Genomic DNA, 23,964 nt, shown 5'->3' on the forward strand with positions numbered 1-23,964 from the left:
TCCATGGCTACGTAACGTTTTGGGGCGCAGAGTTAAAAGCCATCATATCAAGTCCGAATTAGATCTCCTAGCTCCCGAATTTAAAAAAAAATACATAAATCAGCTCGGAAAAGGGAAGGCATGTCTTGAAAATCTGTCAAGTAGGGGAAGGCGCCTCCGAGCTCCATTTTATCCCGTCGGCCAACATCTTGTGTTATTTATATGACGCTGGGTTGTATCCAGGGAGGTGAACTGTTGTGCCAAACTGAACAACTAGCAGATGTTAAATTAAAAAGCTAAAAAATGTTGCACTGATCCCTGTGACACTGGTGTGAAACCCCACAAGATTTGGCAGGGTTCATCCTGTACAGAGCTGGAGCTGCTTCATGGCCTGCTGAATAAACCACAATGGAGTATATTCTGAGAAGAGTCAAACCACGGCTTGCAAACCCATCACAAACCCAATAAGCAAACTCGATACACACTACACGAAGGCTTTGCGCTCCCAGCTACACAACCTTCCCAAAACATAGAAAAAGGCAACAGATCCAATTTATTTTTCATTAGTGACAAATTCAAGTAATTTAGGAAGGGAATTCTGAAAATAAACCACTGACTTGCTTTTTTTTTTGTAAAAAAAAAAGGTTTATATAGCTATTTCTTTCATACCCACATTAATTTGGGACAAAGCATTTCCACATCAATGCAAAACTTTAAAAAGTAGTGGCTCAGTGGCTAAGACGCTAAGCTTGTCGATCAAAAGGTCAGCAGTTCGGTGGTTCGAATCCCTACTGCCACATAACGGAGGGAGCTCCCGTGACTTGTCCCAGCTTCTGCCGACCTAGCAGTTCGAAAGCATGTAAAAAATGCAAGTAGAAAAATAGGAACCACCATTGGTGGGAAGGTAACAGCGTTCCCTGCGTCTTCGGCATTGAGTCATGCCAGCCACATGACCCCGGAGACATCTTCGGACAGCGCTGGCTCTTCGGCTTTGAAACGGAGATGAGCACCGCCCCCTAGAGTCGGGAATGACTAGCACATTTGTGCAAGGGGAACCTTTACCATATATACGTATACATATACATACATACATACATATATACATACATGTATGTAATATGTTTATGTTTATATTTAGATAGATAGATAGATATAGATAGATACAGAGAGAGAGAGAGAGAGAGAGATCTATATCTCTAGCTCTCTCTCTCCCTCTCTCTCTCCACACACACACACACACACACACACACACACAAAATCTCCCTCTCTCCCTCTCTTGTTTTTAATTTATGTTCTCAGATAATCTGCAATTTAAGCCCGGGCATAAATAGTAAATAAACATTAACACGAAACACTTGGATTTTATATATGTTAGGTTATGAGATTCCTGGAAGCCAGTCTTGGCATATTCGGGTCTTTTCCCGTGTAAGATTGACAGTATCTTGGTGACGTTTCGACAAGGTCCCACTTGCCATCTTCAGGCTGCTGCCTTTGGCTTCGTTCTTGTGTGAGCAAAGGGTGATCAGAGCTTACACAAGCACGAAGCCAAAGGCACCAGCCTGAAGATGGCAAGTGGGACCTTGTCGAAACGTCACCAAGATACTGTCAATCTTACACAGGAAAAGACCAGATAGATAGATAGATAGATAGATAGATAGATAGATAGATAGATAGATAGATAGATGATAGATAGATGATAGATAGATAGATAGATAGATAGGAGATATAGATGATAGATAGATAGATAGATAGATAGATAGATAGATAGATAGATAGATAGATATACATATATTATTATTTTTTTAAACAGTCATTTCCTTCCTGGTTTCCAGGAGTCTAATCACCTAATATATGGCCTATATTTGGAGACATGTTCCTTCCAAACCTCTGGGAGGGATGTTATTATTTTGGGGAGGGGGGGATATTTTCAGTTTCTTTGGTGGGGGGAGGGGGAGGTGGTTTTTTTTTGACAGTCCAGGATAAATTTAAAAGCTTCCCTTTTGGGGGGGTTGATTGAGGTATCTATCCACCCCCTCAAAATTTGAGGAGGGGTTTCTGAGGGATTTGAAGGAAGTCTCACTAGACACCCCCTCCCTCAAAAAAACCTAGTTATTGGGGGGGGGAGAAAAACTAAAGGTGGGAGTGCAAACAGAGGGGTGGGAAATACCCTTTTTTTCTTTCTCCCCATCGAAAAGGGGGGGTAGTTTAAACCCATATTCCCTCCCACAGGCAGCTAAGGGGGCATTTCCCCCCCAAAAACATAGAACAAAAAAAAAGGAAGCATCTCCAAATACATATTTCCTTCAAAAGAGAGGGGGGCATGATTGGGGGTCTTCCCCTCCCCCAAAAGGAAGCCACCTCATTCCCTCACACACAAAAACACCCAGGATTTGTTTATACCGTCTCCCTGTTGCCCCCCCACCCTGCCCTGAAATCCAAAAGGGCGCTGGTCTTCGTAGTCTTCGCCGGCTCTAAACCTTAGGCGAGGATGAGCGCCAGAACTACCGCTCCCATCAAGCGTCGCGCCGCCTGGCCCGACGCAAAGCACGTCGGGAGTTGCCGTCCGGCGTAGCTCTCCCCAGGTTATTCCGATGAAGCGCGGGACTGCAAGTCCCGGCGTGCCTCGCGCGGCGCCTCAGTTTTTTTTTTCTCTCTCTCTCCCTCCCCCCCCTCCTTCGCTTCTCTCTCGCCGCCGCCTCAGTGAGGGAAAGGAGGAGGAGAAGGGCGAACGGCGGAGGCGGCGGCGAAGGAACCGGGGTGGGTGGGTGGGTGGAGAAGGCGCCGTGGCCTGGCTTACCGATGTCGATGGCGAAGCGCTTGGCGTTCTCCAGGTTGCGGAAGATCTCGTCCGGCGGCAAGGTGATGCTCTTGTCCAGCCGGCCGCCTCCGCTTCGCCCGGCCCGCTCCGCCATTTTGGACGCATCGACCCCGCTCGCTGCGCGGCCGGCCTCTTTAGACATGCAAATTTATGCGCATATGCTTTGCATGTTTTAATAGCAAGGGAGGGAGGGGGGGAAAGGCGGAGACGCTCAGCCCTGCCCTCGAGTGGGCGGGACGCCGAGCGGCCCCGCCCACCACCGTCTGAAGGTCCGCCCACGTAGCTTTAGCCTTAACCCTTTAAAGCCCCGTGTGAGACCTCATTGCCATCTAGAAGCTTATATTTTTTTAAAAAATTTTTTTATGGGAATCTTTTTTTAAAAAAATAAAACGGACTCCTGATTTTGGTACATGGGTTCACACAGCTCTCCAATAGTAGGAATGGGGGGGGGGGTCCACTTTGAACCTCAATGAGGTCCGGCGGCTTGAAGCAACTGAAAACCAGGCCAAGAAGGATGAATTTCATTTCCCTGGGAAGATGACATGTGGGTTTTATTTTTATTTTCCCCCCTCCTTGGTTTCAATGAATGCAAATAAAACTGGATTTTCTTACAATCTCCTTGCTGAGGATGTGGTCTTTATGATCTATCATCTATCTATCTATCTATCTATCTATCTATCTATCTATCTATCTATCTATCTATCTATCTATCTATCTATCTATCTATCTATCATCTATCTATTTATATTTATATTTATATAAAAGTGAAATGCCACTCACACATCATCACAAAATCTCCAGAACCGCAAAACCTACAAACTTGAAATTTTGGCACATATGTTCCTCTTGGCTTCTAGGTGCTCGCTAAGAAAGGATTTTTCAAAATAACCATCGGATCATTAGTATTTCTTATACGGTAATTAACACACTCTGCTGCTAAGGAGTTCTACTCCCCCTCCCCACCTGAAAAGAGCTCTGTTCCAACTGCCAGTTGCCTCACGTTCCGTTTTACCTCAGTTCAAACTGGCAGATGTCCCACTCCTTACCTCAGGAGTGGCCAGGGGCTCCTTACAGTACTAGATATTGGTACCTCACCAAAATGTCTGTGCCTTCCACCTATGGAACTGCTTCAAGGCGGCGGGAGCGATATTCCCTTACGTGTTTCAATCACCGACCTCCACTGAACCAATGGAGTAAACTGGATTTCTCCTGCATTGCCAGATCATATAGTTTCGGCGCAAAGCACGAGTATCCAGCTAGTTTTGTGAATAAACCCAACTTGATTGCATCTGTAAATATACTTAGAATTATTTTTTTTTAAATTATTAATTAAATTAAGCCCTCTTTTTTAAGGGATTCAAAACTTGCTGTCTGATAATGCAAGAGTTTTTTTTTTAATGTGCTTTTTCCATGCAAGAAATAAGGGCATAATTGCAATATGAGTACACTTTAGTGTGAGGAATTTAAACACAAGGAGCAGCTTGATTTGATTTCCAAATAAATAAATAAAAGACAGAGCGGAAGTCACACCTACAAAATAAAATTAAAAACACAGGTTATCCTGGGGAACTCCTTGCCACTGGATGTGCCAACAATCACACATTTAGAAAGAAAGTGGGTGAATCCCAAAAGATAAGACTCTGACCAACCGCTAGTCAGGATGACCACAAATATAAAGTTTAAATTTCAGGATTGCCATCTGTCAGAAATGGGTAAGCAGGCTCTCCTGCTTGGGTGGGCGGGGTTGGACTAGATGACCCACAAGTTCCCCTCCAACTCTTAATCTGTTAAAAAGTGTATTTGACTGTACCCTAATTTTTATTGGCATGAGAATAAAGGGTTTAAATTAGAAGCCATGCACTTGTTTCTTAATTGTATGTTACTTTTTATTCTTTTCAAGTGTCTTTTATGGTACCTGTTCTTTTAAAAACATCTATGTTTTTTACAAAAAAACCTTCGTTTTTAAGCATTTTTTTTATTAAACTAGGCCCTTTTTTGTCAGTTCTCCCAGTTCACCGAATTTCAGCTGAGATTTGAACTGTGGGAAACAGTTATAAATACGGAATGGAAAGAGACCTTCGCTAAGTGGCTGGCTGAAAATCTGATAGAGTATAAGTTTGTCATTTTATATTTGAATTCTTTTTCTATTTTTCTATTTTTTTTTTAAATATACCAAGCAATCTACAAACAGAAATCTTTCCATAAGATGTATTAAATTAATTTAATTAAAAACAACAATGTTCTTTTGCAACCTTATATTAACCCAGGTTAATATATACAGTGTACAAATGCAATCAATAAATCGATAATTCTAAATTCATTCTAAAACTGCAAAATTAACTTGGCGTTTATTCCCATGTTTTTGCGATACCCTAAGCTACGATGGCTGAAATGATTTCTTCATTAAACCACAACTAGGAGTCTCCCACCCATAAAAAAAAAAGAGAATAACAGAGTTGGAAGGGACCTTGGAGGCTGTCTAGTCCACCCCAACTCCCGGCTTATCATATTTAGAAGAAGACACTTGGAGGCACAGAAATGGATGAAAAACAAGTTTTTTATTTATTTTTTTCTCCCCCTTCCTTGTGACTGTGTGTAAAAGCTTCAATTGTGCCCCCCACCCTTTGTACCGGGCGTATAAACTTCAATGCATATTCACATCAACAACATTTTCGTCCTGTAAGGACAGTAACACAAGTACATCTGTGTGTACCCCCCCCCCCCAGCAAAAAAGAGTGAGTGGAAATACAATTTGTACACCCACCCTTCCTTAAAATCCTTCGTTCAACTTTGCCCGAAGAAAACCAGCCCACGGGGCTGTTACCCTGATTCCTATAAGGACGCACGACTTGACTTGGGCCTTTATCCAAAGCCTTTGTCCAACTACGTGAATATAAGCGCTCCCGTTACAAAAGCAATATTTCCGAAAATATTTCCAAAAAATATTGCATTGCAATAGCCTTAAAATATTGCGTTGCAATAGTCTGCATCCATCTTGGCAGATAAAGATGATGTACAAATATCATATAACTTCTGAAAAGCTTCCCTAAATGCCAAGATATGGGAGGGAGAGAGGAAGGAACAGAAGGGAGGGAGGGAAAGGAGGAATGAAGGAAGGGGAGGGAGGAGTAAAGGAAGGGAAGCAGTGATGAAATGCAAAAAAATTTACTACCGGTTCTGTGGGCGAGGCTTCGTGGGCCTGGCAGGAGAAGGATACTGCAAAATCCCCATTCCCTCCCACTCCAGGGGAAGGATACTGCAAAATCCCCATTCCCTCCCACTCCAGGGGAAGGATGCTGCAAAATCCCCATTCCCTCCCACTCCAGGGGAAGGATGCTGCAAAATCCCCTTTCCCTCCCACTCCAGGGGAAGGATGCTGCAAAATCCCCATTCCCTCCCACTCCAGGGGAAGGATACTGCAAAATCCCCATTCCCTCCCCACTCCAGGGGAAGGATGCTGCAAAATCCCCTTTCCCTCCCACTCCAGGGGAAGGATACTGCAAAATCCCCATTCCCTCCCACTCCAGGGGAAGGATACTGCAAAATCCCCATTCCCTCCCACTCCAGGGGAAGGATGCTGCAAAATCCCCATTCTCTGGGGCCAGCCAGAGTTGGTCTTTGCCGGTTCTCTGAACTACTCAAAATTTCCCACTACCGGTTCTTCAGAACCTGTTGAATTTCACCCTTGAAGGGAAGGGAGGAAGGAAGGAAGAGGGAGGGAAAGAGGAAGGAAGAAGGGGAAGGGGAAGAAGGGAAGGAAGGAAGGAAGGAAGAGGAGGGAGGAGGGAAGGAAAGAATGGGGGGAAGGGAGGAAGAGGAGGGAGGAAGGGGAGGGGAGGGCGGGAGGAAGAAGAGGAAAGGAAGGGAGGGAGGAAGAGGAGGGAGGAAGGGAGGGGAGGGAGGGAGGGGAGGGAAGGAAGGGAGGGAAGAGAAAAGAGGAAGTGGAGGAAGGAAGGAAGGAAGAGGAGGGAGGGAGGAGGGGAGGAAGGAAAGGAATTGGGATGGAGAGAGGAAGCAAAGAAGGAAGACAGGAAGGAAGGAAGGAAATGGGAAGGGAGGGAGGAAAATAGAAGAGAAGGAAGGAAGGAAGCTTAATCCTGAAATTTTTAATTTCAACCTCTGGGTTACCAGACATGCTACAGCATGAAAATAAAAACCATTGCCCCCATACTAGCCAGGCACAGTTAAGGCCACCTAACGTTTCTAAAATCCAGCAAAAAAAGGAGAATTTTCTGACAGAAACTCCAAGAAAGTCTCTTTCCCCCCGCTTCCCAAGTCCAAAAAGACTTCCAGCCTTGATGTGGTCTTTTCCAAGCTAGTCCCTTCCAGACACGCTGTCTTCTTGATCAGCGTTGGCGTAAGATTGGGGGAAGAAAGATTTAAGAGACCCGGGATCCGCAATCTGCTTGCAGCGAAGATGCCACCATTCCTGTTTTCAGGTGGAAAATATTCTCCCTGCAAAAAGAAAAAAACAAGTGGGGAAAAAAACAAGAGTTTAAGGAAGCGATTCTGGGACAAAGGCCTTGGAAGAAGGTCCTTTTGCCCTGTTCTTGACTCTTAATCTCATTGGGACGCCTTCACACAACACCCTTAACCCGCTCTGGATTCCCACAGTGTCCTCAATCATGGGGAAAAACAGCCACCCAAACCAAGAGAGCCAATTTTTTTGGGAAAATGAACCCGGTTAGTTTCCATGCAGTCGGACCAAGTTTGTTGGCTGGGTAGAAGGAGGCGTATTTTCCCAAGTCCAATTAACAGCCCTAACCAAGTTTGTTTGAAAGTGGGCTCTGGGTTGCGGAATAGGAATCAAGAACCTTCGGGATTAAGAAGTCTTAACGGGGAGTCGGGGAGGGGAGCAGGGGCTTCACGCAAAACTTATCCGGGTCCTTCCTTTGCTCTCTGATTTTAGGAATTTGAACTGGGGGTAGCTTTTATCGAGGCGTGTTTGTTAAATTGGCGACAACATTGGGGTTTGTGCGGCCTGCAATCGCAATCCATCAGAGATTAAGGCGTGCCGGATTAAGTTCTGTGAGCAGGTGAGCGTGCAAAATTCAGTCAATTTTGATCCCAGAATGGGACTTCACCAGAAGCGATTTCCTAGTTTTGAAAAAGAAGAAGGAAAGAAGAAAGGAGAGTGAAGGAAGGGAGGGAGGAAATAGCAGAGAAGGGAGGGAGGGAGAAAGGAACGAAGGGAGGGACAGGAGGAGGGAGGGAGGGACAGAGAGAAAGAAAGGGAGGGAAGGGAGGGAGGGAGGGAATTGGGAAGGAGAGAGGAAGGAAGAATAGCAATGAAGGGAGGGAGGGAAGGAAGGAAGAAGAAAGCAGGAGAGAGGCAGGGAGGATGTGAGCAAGGAAAGAGGGAAGAAAGGAAAGGAATTGGGATAGAGAGAGGAAGGGAAGAAGCAAAAAATAGCAAAGAAGGGAAGGGGAGAGGAGGGGGAGACAGAGAGAAAGAAAGGGAGGAAAGCAAGGAAGTAGGAGGAAGCAGGAGAGAGGGAGGAAGGAAAGGAGGATGTGAGCGAGGAAAGAAGGAAGGAAGGAGAAAGCAGAGAGAGGGAGGAAGGAATGGAGGATGTGAGCGCGGAAAGAGGGAGGGAGGGAAGGAAGGAAGAGGAAGGAAGGAAACAATCGTCTGTACACTCACCATGGCTGTATTTTGGGGACCCTGATGTTCAAGTCTCCAAACTTTCCAAAACTCTCTCTGCAGAAGCCGTTCCTCATCCCTCTTTCCCATGCTGGCTTCTGCGCCATCATGGCTTCTCTTTGTCCATGCTGGCTAGTTGCAACAAGCACAGGGAGAAAAATCAGAGCCCACCGTTCCCTGCCGAACCCTCGTCAGAAATCAAACCCAGAAAGACTATCCAGGTGGAAAAAGGGACGGGGGGGGGGGGGATAAATAAGATACTTACAAGCTCTGTCCTTTGAGACATCCAGGGACAGGAGGCCTGCACAAGCCAGCATTCCAAGCCAATCTCCGGCTTGTTAAGTGCGGTGGGGGGAAACGCAGAGGGTCTCTTTATACCCCCGGTGGCGGCATTCAAGAGCCTGGGTTCAGCCAGCCTCGACGTTTCCCACACTCCTGTCCAATCCTCACCCTTGTCCCCCGGACAATGGCAAACGCGTCTACTTGGGGATGGTAAATTAACTGTGAATCGACACCAGAGAATAGCCCGAATCCCCAAGGAGCAGGTGGCCGCTTTGAATAACAAGAAGGGCTCCAAAGATAGACCAGGGAGGGAAAAAAGAAAGAAAGGGGGAAAAACGTGGGAAATAGGCCGGGTTATTATGATGGGATTGTGGGAGCTTGGCGTTGGAAAGGTACCGGGGTGGGTGGGGGGTGTCACGCATTACCTACACCCACCCACCCCACCCCAAGAAGGCAGACTTTTGTTGCGCGTTGCCTCTACAATCCAAGAATTTGGGCTTTTCATTAAAGGGGTCTAGAAATAACCAAGGTGGGCTTCCTTCCTCTTTATTTTAAATAAAAAAAAATAAGAAAACATAAGTTTTGCAAATATCGGTGGGGGAAATATTGGCCGTAAAACCTGCACATTGGAGAAAGAACGGCGAATTGCAAAAAGCGATTTTGAGGGAGGAAATAATTTGGCTTTTATTATTTTCGATAACGCCGGTCTGTGCCGGCAGGTGACCCTCAGCTGACGACCCGCCGTTGAGCCCCCCCAAAATTCTTGCTGCTAAGTGAGACATTGCTCAAGTGAGTCTCGCCTCCTTTTTTTACGCCCTTTTAGTCCCGTCCCCTGCCGTTGAGTGAATCTGGCTTTCCCAGAGGTCACCAAAGGGGGTCACGCAACCAACGGTCATAAATTTGAGTCAGTCTGAATTTCGATCATGCAACTGCGGGGAGGCTGCGAAGATCAAAATAGTCCATCCCTGCTTCAGAGAGTGTTGGATTCAGCTGCAGGCTGCCCTAACCAAGCATCCTGTGTGGTTCTAAAGCTTGCTAGCACATCAAAAAGTAGATAGACAGAGAGAGAGAGAGAGAGAGAGACCGAGATATAGGTATGTATGTATGTATGTATGTATGTATGTAGGTAGGTAGGTAGGTAGGTAGGTAGGTAGGTAGATAGATGATAGATAGATAGATAGATAGATAGATAGATAGATGATAGATAGATAGATAGATAGATAGATAGATAGATAGATAGATTAGATAGATAGATAGATAGATAGATAGATAGATAGATAGATAGATAGATAGATAGATAGATAGATAGATAGATAGAGATAGAGATATGGAGAGAGAGAGACACACACACAAACACACAGAGAGAGAGATAATAGAGATATAGAGATAGAGATATAGAGATAGATAGAGATATAGAGATAAATAGAGATAGAGAGATAGATAGAAAGATAGATAGATGATAGATGATAGATAGATAGATGATAGATAGATAGATAGATAGATAGATAGATAGATAGATAGATAGATAGATAGATAGATAGATAGATAGATAGATAGATAGATAGATAATGGAGAGAGAGAAACAGACACACAAACAGACAGAGAGAGATAATAGAGATAGAGATAGAGAGATGGAGAGATAGATAGAGATAGTTATAGAGATAGAGGGAGAGAGAGAGATGGAGTGAGAGAGAGACAGACACACAAACACACACAGAGAGAGATAATAGAGCTATAGAAATAGATAGAGATAAATATAAATAGATGATAGATGATAGATAGATAGATAGATAGATAGATAGATAGATAGATAGATAGATAGATATATTGAGAGAGAGAGAGAAACAGACACACAAACACACACATAGAGATAAGAGAGAGAGAGAGAGAGAGAGAGAGAGAGATAGTGATAGATAGATAGATAGATAGATAGATAGATAGATAGATAGATAGATAGATAGATAGATAGATAGATAGATCGATCAGTGGGTCTGAACCTTCCTAAATCCGCAACCCTTTAATGCAGTTCCTCATGTTGTGGTGACCCCCAACCATAAAATTATTTAATGTTTTCCTTTTTTTTTTTGAAAATATGTGTTTTCCGATGGTGAAAGGGTCGTTCGACCCCCCAAAGGGGTCCCGACCCACAGGTTGAGAACTACTGAGATAGATAGATAGATAGATAGATAGATAGATAGATAGATGATAGATAGATAGATAGATAGATAGATAGATAGATAGATAGATAGAGATAGATAGAGATATAGATAAATAGAGAGAGAAAGTGATATTGATAGATAGCTAGATATAGATAGAGAGAGATCTTTTCATGTGACAACACTGAAGAAATGACACTACAATGTAAAGTAGTGAGTATACAGTTTGTATAACCGTGTAAATGTGCCGTCCCCTCAAAAAATAACACCCAGCCATTAAAAGATATACTTAAACATTTGCAAAACGCGAGGGGGTGTACTCACTTCTGTAATGTACTGTAGAACTAGATATATAGGTCCCCCTCCCCACCCTCCCGAATCTGATCCCTGCCGTCCAGATGCTCCCAGCTCCTCTCCTTTGTTGGGCCTTTTAATCCCATGAATGAGTCGCGGTGTGGGAAAAGGGACTTTTATCGGGTCACACCGCCAGCCGAGCATCAGGTCCGGCCGCCCTCCGAGTCACCCCTTTGAGATGGAGATACTGGCCATGGGCACCACGCTTCCCTAACCCAACTTCTGATGATGCCCCCCCCCCAAAATCCCCCTTTATTTTTTTTTTAAAAATCTGGAGGTAAATTAGAGGCCAGAAAGGAGGAAGAGGAAGATGTGATTGTAGGAAAAAATATGAGTCCGGTTTTGGATGATTAGTGGCAAAAAATGCTAATAAGGGGAAGGGAAATAAGTTCCCAAGTGGACTTTCTTTTTTTAGGCGTGTGTTTGAACAGATGCACCCAAAGACATTGATCCTGGATCCTTTTCTGCGAATGTCTTATTATTCAGATCATATTTGGAATATTGCATCCAGCTGTGGTCACCAGAAAAGAAAGAAAACAAGAGATTGAGACTCTGGGAAGAGTGCAGAGAAGAGCAACAAAGAGGATTCAGGGACTGGAGGCTAAAACATACACAGAACAGTTGCAGGAATTGGGGATGTCCAGTTTAATGAAGAGAAGGACCAGGGGAGACAGGAGAGCATCCTTCCAATGTTTGAGGGGCAGCCCCAAAGAAGAGGGAGTCAAGCTATTCTCCAAGGCACCTGAGGGCAGGACAGGAAGCAATGGATGGGAACTCATCAAGGAGAGAAGCAACCGGGAATTAGGGAGAAATTTCTTGACAGTGAGGACAATTCCCCAGTGGGACAGCTTGCCACCAGAAGTTGTGAGTGCCCCAAACACTGGAATCCATGGAGATTGTCAGTCATCCAGGTCATGGCTATGCCAAAGGAGCTGAAGAAGCTTCATGGATGAGAATCGAAACGTCTTCAAAGAAAAACCAGAAAGTCCAGTTGCCTCTTGGGGGGAAAAAAAGCGAAACACTGGAGGTTTTAAAGAAGAGATTGGAGACAGTCATTTGAACAGAATGGTACAGGATATCCTGCTTGAACGGGGTTGGACTAGAAGACCTCCAAGGTCCCTTCCAACTTGGCGATTCTGTTTTTCTATAATTTCACAACATTTAACCCGTGGGTTGCCTCCAGAGGTTGTGGGGGGCTCCATCATTGGAAGTTTTTAAGAAGAGACTAGGCAGCCATTTGTCTTAAATGATACAGGGTCTCCTGTGTGAGCAGGGGATCAGACTAGAAGACCTCCAAGGTCCCTTCCAACCCTACCATTCTGAGATAGATGATAGATAGATAGATAGATAGATAGATAGATAGATAGATAGATAGATGGAGAGAGAGGGAGAGAGAGAGATGATGGATGGATGATAGATGATAGATAGATAGATAGATAGATAGATAGATAGATAGATAGATAGATAGATAGATAGATAGATAGATAGATGGAGAGAGAGAGAGAGAGAGATGATGGATGGATGATAGATGATAGATAGGTAGATTAGATAGGTAGGTAGGTAGAAGATGGATGGATAATAATGATAGATGATGGATGGATGATAGATGAATGATAGATAGATAGATAGATAGATAGATAGATAGATAGATAGATAGATAGATAGATAGATAGATGGATGATAATGATATATAGATGATGGATGGATGATAGAAGATGGATGGATAGATTGAGAGAGAGAGGATAGATAGATAGATAGATAGATAGATAGATAGATAGATAGATAGATGATAGATAGATAGAATAGATAGACAGACAGACAGAAGACAAGACACATGGATGGATGGATAGATAGATGATAGATAGATGATAGATAGATGATAGATAGAGGGATGATAATGATATATAGATGATGGATGGATGATAGAAGATGGATGGATAGATAGAGAGAGAGAGAGGATGGATAGATAGATGGATGGATGGATAGATAGATAGATAGATAGACAGATAGACAGAGATAGATAATAGAAAGAGATAGATAGATAGATGATAGATAGATAGACAGACAGACAGACAAGATACATGGATGGATGGATGGATAGATAGATGAATGATAGATAGATGGATGGATGGATGGATAGATAGATAGAGAGAGAGAGATGATAGATCTCTATCTACTTATCATCTATTATATATCTATCTATCTCTCTGATAGATGATAGATAGATAGATAGATAGATAGATAGATAGATAGATAGATGGATGATAATGATATATAGATGATGGATGGATGATAGAAGGTGGATGGATAGATTGAGAGAGAGAGAGGATAGATAGATAGATAGATAGATAGATAGATAGATAGATGGATGGATGGATGGATGGATGGATAGATAGATAGATAGATAGATAGATAGATAGATAGATAGATAGATAGATAATGGGATGATAATGATATATAGATGATGGATGGATGATAGAAGATGGATGGATAGAGAGAGAGAGGATAGATAGATAGATAGATAGATAGATAGATAGATAGATAGATAGATAGATAGATAGATAGAGATGGATGGATGGATGGATGGATGGATGGATGGATGGATGGATGGATAGATAGATAGAGATGATAGATATCTGATAGATGAGAGAGAGATGATAGCTAGATGATAGATGATAGATAGATAGATAGAGAGAGAGAGAGAGAGAGAGAGAGAGAGAAATGATAGATATCTGATAGAGAGAGAGAGAGAGAGAGAGAGAGAGAGAGAGAGAGAGAGAGAGAGAGAGAGAGAGATGATAGATATCTGATAGATGATAGATAGATATAGAGATAGATGATAGATGATAGATAGATAGATAGATAGATAGATAGATAGATAGATAGATAGATAGATAGATAGATAGATATAGAAATAGATAGATAGGCAGACAGACAAGATACGTGGATGGATGGAAGGAACAGCTTGCCTTCAGAAGTTGTGGGGGCTCCATCAGTGGGCATTTTTAAGAAGAGACTGGACAGCTGTTTGTCCAAAATAATAAAGTCTCCTGCGTGAGCAGGAGGGGTGAGACTAGAAGACCTCTAAGGTCCCTTCCGATTCAGTTATTCGGTTAAAAAAAGGCAGAAAAGGGAAGCCACCGAAAGAGACATTAAGGGCGGGGGGAGAGGAATTCTCCAGCCTCTCGGACCAAAAGGTAGAAAAAAACGGCCGCTGCCTCTGACTGAGAAGGGGTGAAACTGACCCGGGGAAGTTATTTAGGGGAGGGGCTCCGTTCCCAGGTTTCCCCAAAGGGTCTTCCGAAAAGCAGTTTGATCTTCCCAGACCGGCTTTTCAAGGGGGTGAATGGAAACCCTTTGGCACGTTTTTTTCTTCGGTCCCGCTTTTGAACAGTTTCAAGGCTTGCCAAAAAGTGTGGGAAATGCCCTGGCGAACAATGGGGTGGGTGGGTCGGGGGCCGGGGGTTAATAGGGGTCTATTGTCCAGAAGGGCCTCCAAGGGCGGAAGGGGTCAACGTCATAAAGATCGCATCCACCCCCACCCCTCCCTCCCCCCGGGAACCCCAGGAAAAAAGCGGGGAGGGGGAGAAAAAGGTGGGAATCAGCGGAGGTTAAAGGCATTTCAAGTAAAATAAAACAAGGCGTAAAGCCAAGGTAGTGGGTGATTTGGACTCCCGCTCCCATCGGTCTGAGGTGGCAGGGCCAAGGATGATGGGATTTGCACTGCAAACAGGCGAAACCTCTCAGCTTCTGAGGTTGCGCCTACTTTTAGAGAATTCTGTGTCTTATCTTATCCCTCTTATTTTTTATAATTTAATTTTCCTTTCCTTCCTTCTTTTCTTTCCTTTTCTTCCTTCTTTTTCTTTCCTTCCCTTCCTTCTTCCCTCCTTTCCTTCCTTTCCTTCCCTTCCTTCTTTTCCTTCCCTTTCCTTCCTTCTTTTTTCCTTTCCTTTTCTTTCTTCCTTTCCTTTTCTTCCCTTCTTTCTTCCCTCCTTTCCTTCCTTCTTTTCCTTTCCTTTCTTTCCTTCTTTTCCTTCCCTTCTTTTCCTTCCCTTCTTTCTTCCCTCCTTTCCTTTCTTCCTTCTCTTCCCTTCCTTCTTTTTCTTTCCTTTCACCTCTGTCCCTCTCCTTCCTCCTTCCCTTTCTTCTTCCTTTTCCCTTCCCCTTCTCTTTCTCCTTCTCCTTCCCTTCTTCTCTACATTATTTTAAAAACATTTTTGCCTCCATCTCTCCCCCCAACACAAGGTGGATACTTGGGGCAGACCTCCCTTCATTTTAGCTTCACATCAACCCTGCGAGGTGGGAGAGGCTGAAAAATGAATCCAAAGTCACCTTCCCAGAGTTGGAATTAGCACCCTGGGGTTCCTCAAATCTCTTTTGGGGGTTTGTATTTAGGGCACGCTATGCTGCTATTGTCTGGAAGAGTCTTATCAGAGCTTGGGTGGCCATTGGTCAGGGATGCGGTAGTGGGTTGGACTAGATGACCTCTGAGTTGTCTCCCAATCCATCCATTCAATGATTCCTTCGTTGAATTGGGATTCCTACTCTGGGCAGAGGGCTGGGCTAGATGGCCTCCAGGAACCTCTCCTATTTTAGGATTCAGTGATTACTTCCTTGAAGTCCCTGGCCCAAATTAAAGAAAAAATGCTTAGAGGGAATGGGAGGTGCAAAGTAGTAATAATAATCATTTTAATGCAACACTTAATTGAGGAGGCATTTTCATTTCACTTTGCCTTCTTAAACCCATCGGGAATAATCTAAGCAATGCCCTTCCCTTAATAGTATTTCTTGACCTTAACAATTTTAAGATGGGGGGGGGGGGACTACAACTCCCAGAATTTCCTATGCCGGCTGGGAAATTCTGGGAATTGAAGTCCATACCTCTTAAAATGGTTCATGCTAAGGCATAGTAACTTAAAACGGGTTAATAATATGCCTTAGCATCTTAAATTTGGCAAGGATTAATTAATTTGGTGCGCTGGAGTCTGTTTTTCGGCCTGCCCTGCTGCTATTTTGGTAACTTCATAAATCATATTGATCAATTCAGAAATAGAATAGAATAGAATAGAATAGAATAGAATAGAATAACAGAGTTGGAAGGGACCTTGGAGGTCTTCTAGTCCAACCCCCTGCCTAGGCAGGAAACCCTATACTATTTTGGACAAATGGTTATCCAACATCTTCTTAAAAACTTCCAGTGTTGGGGCATTCACAACCTTTGGAGGCAACTTCTGTTCCACTGATTAATTGTTCTGTCAGGAAGTTTCTCCTCAGTTCTAAGTTGTTTCTCTCCTTGATTAGTTTCCACCCATTGCTTCTTGTCCTGCCCTCAGGTGCCTTGGAGAACAGCTTGACTCCCTCTTCTTTGTGGCAACCCCTGAGATATTGGAAGACTGCTATCATGTCTCCCCTAGTCCTTCTTTCTATTAAACTAGACATACCCAGTTCCTGCAACCGTTCTTCATATGTTTTAGTCTCCAGTCCCCTATTCATCTTTGTTGCTCTTCTCTGCACTCTTTCTAGAGTCTCCACATCTTTTCTACATCGTGGCGACCAAAACTGAATGCAAATATTCCAAGTGTGGCCTTCCCAAGGCCTTATAAAGTGGTATCAACCCTTCATGTGATCTTGATTCTATCCCTCTGTTGATGCAGCCTAGAACTGTGTTGGCTTTTTTTTTGGAAGGAATGGGTTGATATCATTAACAAGGTTTATTGAATCCTGTGAAAATCCTGGCTCGGATGTGGATCTTAATCACGCCTCCCAACCAGGAAAGTGGGTTGTTATTCCCAGATTGCCGCTAGAGGAATTGCCAATGGGTTGGGCTAGATGATCTCCAAGCCTCCCCCCCCCCCATTGTGATGGTTCAGCGATTCTATAATTGAACTTGTGAAGTTATAATCCCAAAATCTGATTGAATCCATGATTCTTCATTCCACCATTTAGCTGGAACCCCTTAGCTGCCCCATAACACAAAATATTTGGGGGGGGGGGGCAGGGGACCAAGGAAGGAGATGTTTTTGGCACCTCCCAAGAACGGAATAAGAAATAATTACAATATTTTAAAGTCAACAACTAGATCACAAGCTGGAAATAAAGCTTGGCAAACAATTGCCATTAACTATCTTTGCCTCCAGAAGTTGTGAATGCCCCAACACTGGAAGTCTTTAAGAAGATGTTGGATAGCCATTTGTCTGGAATGGTATAGGGTTTCCTGCCTAGGCAGGGGGTTGGACTAGAAGACCTCCAAGGTCCCTTCCAACTCTACTATTGTATTATTGTATTATTGTATTATTGTATTATTGTATCTGAATTTCTATAACCTTACATCCAACTGGATAGCTAGAATTGCTTTTAAAAAAAAAAAAAACACCAAGATTTTCAAGATTAGGGAATTTGGGGAGGGGGGGAAACCAGGTGTGAACTGATGTCATTAGGTGCATCTTAGGTGCCCCTCCCCTTTGGACTTTGCAAGAAACAAAAAACAGAATGGTTTTGCTCCAGCAATGGAACTGCCATGTACAGAAGCAGTCTACCCCCAAAACCACAACCCACCCACCCACCCCTCACACTTCCATTCCAAAGATCCTTTGTGTTTTTGCATTGGTTGGATGTACTATTCGGGAATCCGAAAGGAAGAGAGGCAAACAACGCACGCATGTTGTGTAAACATATATATATCTTTATATATACATATATTTAATTGGCATCAGAGGAATTAAAACCACAGCAATAATCTGAAAGCATCCTCTATTGTTACAAGGTTTTCTGGCCGGTTACTTCCAGCCAGCAAATTGTGGTATAACCCACGGTATACTTTTCTCCTTATTAAAGATACATAAGCACACAGAGCCTTCACAAAAGGCGAGCAGATTTCTGACAAAAACGAAAGAAACTTTATAAAGTCCACCTCCCAAGGGAGTACAGAATTTTCAGGACAGGAGTTCCTTAAAAATGGGACAAGGGGAGGGTTAGAGGAGGGAGGGAGGGAGGGAGGGAGGGAGGGAGGGAAGGAAGGAAGGAAGGAAGGAAGGAAGGAAGGAAGGAAGGAAAGATAGGAAGGGAGAGAGGGAGGAGAAAGCAGGAGAAAGAGGAAGGAGGCAAGGAAGGAAGCAGGGAAGGAAAGGGAGGGAGGGAGGAAAGGAAGGAAAGAAGGAAGGAAGGAGAAAGCAGGAGATGAAGGAAGGAAGGAGAAAGCAAGAGAGGAAGGAAGGAAGAAGGCAGGAGAAAGGGGAAGGAAGCAGGGAAGAAAAGTGAGGGAAGGAAGGAAAGAAGGACACGAAGAAAGGAAGGAGAAGGCAGGAGAATGGGAAAGGAGGCAAGGAAGGAAGCAGGGAAGAAAAGGGATAGAGGAAAGGAAAGGAAAGGAAAGGAAAGGAAAGAAAGAAAGAAAGAAAGAAAGAAAGAAAGAAAGAAAGAAAGAAAGAAAGGAGAAAGCAGGAAAGGGGAAGGAAGGAGAAGGCAGAGGGAGAGAGGAAGGACAGAAAGAAAAAGAGATAAAAGAAGAAACAAAAAGGAAGAGAAGCAAGGGAGAGAGGGATGAAAGAAATGATGAAGGAAGGAAAAGAAACTTTTTTGATACAAACTACTCCTTTTAAAACCTCCCCACCCCAAAGCCCCCTTCTTTCCGAAGGACATCACATTCCCAGAGATTTCCACAGCCTTCCGGGCCCCACTCCCCTTTGCAAAGCAGCTCCCAGATTGGACGCGAAGCCCCCAGACCCTAAACGCACTGGGTTTGATAGAGCCCGGGGTCTTTATAATTCTCTCTCTCTCTCTCTCTGTTCCTGCAGAACTCATCCCTTCACTATGAAGGAAAAAACGGCGGGAAGATAAGGGTCTCTCTTTTACCCCCCTCCCCCAACAACGGGGGAGGAACCCCCCCCCCTAATTCTCCTCCTGGTTGGAAATCCATGGTTTCCTAACTGGTGGGCCGAGCGGGCTTTTCCAATGACCTCTTCAGGGGGTCTTCAGCCACCAGCTCTACCAGGGTCTCCAGATGAAGGCTGAGGCCGCCGGGGTGGGCTTCTTGGCGGCCGAGGGCTTCTTGGGCGCAGGAGACGAGAGGAGGGAGAAGGTGGCGTCGGAGATGGTGTGGATTTTGCAAAAATGTTTGATCAGTCGCGCCTGGGTCTCCTTCTTGGGCTGGCAGAAGGAGAGGAAACAGAAGGCTTCCCTTAAGCAGCGCAGGTAACCCGTGTGGAAATCGAATTCGGGGTTTTTCACGCCTAGAAAAAAGAAGAGAAGATGGACCACGGTTAGTCTCGGGCTTGGAAGCGAGAGAAGTTTTGCAAATATGCTCCGTTGCATTAGTCACATTTGCTCAAAGGAGTGGCACGATGGCCTCAGAGGCGGAGCGCTTCCCTCACCATCAGGAGGCTGTGAGTTCGATCCTACCGTGTCAGGGTAGGGTCTTATTTACTTTTGACCCCCGAAATAATCGCTGGGCCTTATTTTCGGGGAGGTCTTTCGGCAAGCGTGGCCACCTCAGGGCCGCTGCCCTGTTGCAATATTTTCGGGGGAGGGCTTATTTTAGCGCATGTGCTCAAAAGCCCGATTGGGCTTATTATCCGGGGAGGTCTTATTTTCGGGAAAACATGGTTGGTAGAGGCAGGTATTTCTCTCACTCTGGACAAAATGTGGATATATCTGCCGAATAAAAAAAACTCCGCTCTGGTGACAGGAAGGGCAACTGGCCAGGAAACACTCCGCTCCATTCAGTTGCCCAAGACTGCGCCCTGCAAGGGATTATGGGGGTCTTTAAAAGAAGAGGATGATTTGCTCCAAAGAAAGAGGCTGTAATTTTGCTCCGGGGCTGTTCCCAACACCTTTACAAGGTAGGCAGGAAGGAGGAGGATTGATTACGGCCTTGGAAACTGTTATTCCTTTGCAAACACATTTCTTGGTTTGTTATGTCTGTAAACCAAAGAACCTCAAAAAGGAACATTTCCAAAGTTTAAATTGCAGCGAAGCACAAAAAAAGCTCTCATTTCCTTGCCAGGAATTACGGTTATTATTTATTAAATTAATTTGCCACCCGCCCTGCCCCATCATCTTGTTTCTTGCAAGACTGTGAGAAAGAATAAAATTGGGATTTTATAATCCCCCCCCCCCCAGGCTTAAAACTCACTCCTCCTCTCCCTTCTCCTTTATACACCGTGCATCTAAATAGAAAGACCAGGGGGGCCCTTAGATGTCCCCCCCAGAGGCTTAAAACTCACTCCTCCTCTCCCTTCTCCTTTATACACCGTGCATCTAAATAGAAAGACCAGGGGGGCCCTTAGATGTCCATCTCAATTTTGCATTTACCTGATTCCTGCATCTGATGCTGTTTCTTCAGATAGCTGACAGCCGTTTCTAAAATGTCAGCTTTCTCCAACTTGGTATTGGGTTGGTGGGACTGGAATTCCCTCTCCAGCAAAACTTTCAGCTGCTCGATGCTGCTGTTAATCCGGTCACGGCGCATTTTCTCCACCACCGGTTTCCTCAGCTGCGAGAAAGAAGAGAGGAGAGAAGAAGAAGAGAAGAGAAGGAATTAGAGGAGAAGAGAGAAGAGAAGGAATTAGAAGAGAAGAGAAGGAATTAAAGGAGAGAAGCGGAGAAGAGAGAAGAGAAGGAAAGAAGAGAAGAGAAGGAATTAGAAGAGAAGAGAAGAGAAGGAATTAGAGAAGAGAAGGAATTAGAGGGGAGGAGAAGAGAAGATAAAAAGAGAAGGGAAAAGGAAGGAGGAAAAAATATATATTAAAACTTCAAGCTAAACACAAAAGAAGCAGCAGTCGTGAGATTTTAAGGAAAGGGGGGGGGGACTTTCCTCCCTTTAAAAAAATACTATGTTTCCTGCAATCAAGTTTATATTTTTCTGTGTTTTTTTTTTTTAGGGGAGGCCTTCGAACAGAGGATAACTAGTGCCAAGCTGTTATCTGGGCAGGGGGGTGAGACTGGATGACCTCTGAGGTGCCTTCCGTTTTCACGATTCTACTGGGCAAACATCCTTCCCCAAAGAGCTACAAGTGGACAATTTTTCCCCTTGCAGAACCTTCCTTCCTTCCTTCCTTCCTTCCTTCCTTCCTTCCTTCCTTCCTTCCTTCCTTTCTTCCTTCATTCCTTCCTTTCTTCCCCTGCCTGTTCCCAACACGCTGAGGTTTAACATTTTGCTGCCTGCCCCTGTTCAAAGAACTGTATGTCTGAATCGTATCCTGTTCTGATATTTTTTTAATTTATCTATTAACTTGCTAAGAGCCATCCTGGATGGACAACCAGCCAGAAATCCCTGGGGCAGAGACCCAGATGTTAACAGAATTACAGACTAACAAGAGTCGGAAGGGACCTTGGGGGTCTTTTAGTCCAACCCCCAGTGGCTTTTAAAAAAAATTTCAACCAATCAATCAGAATAGAACTGGAAGGGATCTTGAAGGTCTTCTAGTCCAACCCCCTGCTCAAGCAGGAGACCCTAGACCCTTTCAATCAATCAATCAATCGGTCAGAATAGAGCTGGAAGGGACCTTGGAGGTCTTCTAGTCCAACCCCCTCCTCAAGCAGGAGACCCTAGACCATTTCAATCAATCAATCAATCTATCAATCAGAATAGAACTGGAAGGGACCATGGAGGTCCTCTAGTCCAACCCCCTGCTCAAGCAGGAGACCCTAAACCATTTCAATCAATCAGTACAGAGTTGGAAGGGACCTTGGAGGTCTTCTAGTCCAACCCCCTGCTCAAGCGGGATGACCCTAGACCATTTCAGTCAATCAGTACAGAGCTGGAAGGGACCTTGGAGGCCTTCTAGTCCAACCCTCTTGCCCAGGCAGGAAAACCCCCTACCATTCCAGACAAACGGCCCTCCCTTCTTTCTTTACAAAACCTCTAGGGATGACCCCAACTTACCTTGTTTTTTTCTTTGGCCAGCATCTTCTCCCCGTCCAGGTGCAAGTGGCATCGGGCGTTGCCAGCGGGGGCCATTTCTCAGGTCGGTTGGCAAGGAGGGAGCAAAGAGAGAGCGAGAAGGGCAGGCTGTCAGAAGCCAGCTGGATGGAAACTCCTAAGTTCCATCCCTCTATTTATACCCATCCTCGGCTGGGGAAACGCCGTGAGTTTCACACGAGTTGGCATTTCCCACACTCGCCCCGGCCAATCCCGGCTCGTGGTGGGGAGGCAGAGGGGAGGCACCGTTTCAACGCACGCTCGACTGATTTTCAATGCCTTGGGGGGGGGGGGGGGAGAGTTACCTTCTGCCTCTGGGGGATGGGAGACAAAGGCCCCCCTGGCCCAAAGTGCCAGAATCTCTGGGAAAAATCAAATCTCTACTCCCAATCCCCCTTAGCTAAGCAGCAACGCTTCCCTAGATCTGGGATCTCTAGCATTCCTTCTTTTTCTTTTTTTTTGTGGGGGGGGGGGATTTTATTTATGCATATTTTTCCTCTTTAAAATACTTGAGTGCTTGATAAACAGTATATTGCCTGGATCAATTTGTTTATACCAAGTATTAATAAACCAGTAGAATAGAATTTAATGGAATGGGATAGAACAGAATATAGAATATAGAATATAGGATATAGGATATAGGATATAGGATATAGGATATAGGATATAGGATATAGGATATAGGATATAGGATATAGGATATAGGATATAGGATATAGGATATAGGATATAGGATATAGGATATAGAATATAGAATGGAATGGAATGGAATAGAAAATAGAAAATAGAAAATAGAAAACAGAAAACAGAAAACAGAAAACAGAATAGGATAGAATAGAATAGAAATAGCATAGAATTGGAAAGAATTAGAATAAGAATAGAATAGAAATATAGAATAGAATAAGAATAGAATAGAATGCAGAATAGAATAATTCTTATTCTAATTCAAAATTCTATTAGAATAGAATAGAAATAGCATAGTATTAGAATTTCAAATTAGAATTAGAATAAGAATAGAATAGAAATATAGAACAGAATTAGAATTGGAACTGGAATAGAATAGAATGCAGAATAGAATAAAATAGAATGAATAATAAAATATAGAATAGAATAGAATAAGAAAGGTCATAAAATTCTATTCCATTCCATTCCATTATTATTCTATTATTCTATTCTATCCTGCCTTTTATTCTATTATTTTCTATTCAATTGTTCTGTTCTGTTTTATTCTATTCTATTTTCTATTCTGTTCTATTCTGCATATTCTATTCTATTCTATTCTATTCTATTCTATTCTATTCTATTCTATTCTATTCTATTCTATTCTATTCTATTCTATTCTATTCCATTCTACTCAGAAGCGTGGACTTCAACTCCCAGAATCCCTCCAGCCTGGGGAATTCTGGGACTTGAAGTCCACGCCTCTTTTTTTTAAAAAAAGTCATAAAACCATCTTTTAAAGGGACGGCGCGCGCGGGGCAGATCAAAGCACGTCCAATTGGCCATGTGGGATTGTTACCACTAACCAGATGGTCTTTTGGGACAGGGCCTTCTCTCCCTCCCCCCCCCACACACCCCCATTGAGGTTCAAGCACTATTACTAATGTCTCCGATGGTGCCAAGGCACACTTCTATTGTGTCAACGCCGAGGGGGGAGTGTGGGAAAGGCGGATGAGCTGAAACCCACCCAGCCTTTGAGGGAGCATCTATGCTCCCCCCCACCGCAAACAACACGTGGTTCCTTGAAGGGGGGGGAGATGGGGTGGAACTATGCAGACGCCAAGGAAAAACACACACACACACAAACACACAG

At 44.0% G+C, this 23,964-nt stretch overlaps 3 protein-coding genes across 4 annotated transcripts in view; all 3 read right to left on the minus strand.

The window, feature by feature from the left end:
* The window catches only part of PANK4 (pantothenate kinase 4 (inactive)), a 28,276-nt gene extending 25,306 nt beyond the window's left edge, over nucleotides 1-2,970 (minus strand). Inside the window, exon 1 of one of the 2 annotated variants that reach the window (XM_081954937.1) lies at nucleotides 2,777-2,967. In XM_081954937.1, the coding sequence (XP_081811063.1) occupies nucleotides 2,777-2,939 (163 nt within the window). In that variant the 5' untranslated portion in view covers nucleotides 2,940-2,967. Of the gene's footprint in view, nucleotides 1-2,776 lie in introns of both variants that reach the window. The other variant, XM_081954938.1, reaches the window with a different exon arrangement.
* The window catches only part of TTC34 (tetratricopeptide repeat domain 34), a gene marked incomplete at its 5' end in the record, with an annotated part of 233,841 nt that overhangs the window by 157,972 nt on the left and 51,905 nt on the right, over nucleotides 1-23,964 (minus strand). The gene's annotated exons all lie outside the window — the stretch shown is intronic.
* On the minus strand, nucleotides 17,957-22,244 carry LOC309393175 (transcription factor HES-5-like). Its single transcript, XM_081955084.1, has 3 exons — nucleotides 22,116-22,244; nucleotides 20,543-20,723; nucleotides 17,957-19,461 (listed from the first exon to the last, which is right to left on the minus strand). The coding sequence occupies exons 1-3, from the start codon at nucleotides 22,188-22,190 to the stop codon at nucleotides 19,217-19,219; spliced, it is 501 nt and encodes a 166-aa protein (XP_081811210.1). The 5' UTR covers nucleotides 22,191-22,244; the 3' UTR covers nucleotides 17,957-19,216.

This window comes from Natrix helvetica (assembly GCF_964273705.1).
Source record: "Natrix helvetica genome assembly, chromosome: 5".
Classification (NCBI taxonomy): Eukaryota; Metazoa; Chordata; class Lepidosauria; order Squamata; family Natricidae; genus Natrix; species Natrix helvetica.

Coding starts and splice junctions, on each gene's coding strand:
- LOC309393175 (XM_081955084.1), bottom strand. CDS start 22,190: ATGGCCCCCGCTGGCAACGCCCGATGCCACTTGCACCTGGACGGGGAG. Junction 20,724..22,115: donor TGGCCAAAGAAAAAAACAAG/GTAAGTTGGGGT, acceptor TCTTTCTCGCAG/CTGAGGAAACCGGTGGTGGA. Junction 19,462..20,542: donor GCATCAGATGCAGGAATCAG/GTAAATGCAAAA, acceptor TCTTTTTTCTAG/GCGTGAAAAACCCCGAATTC.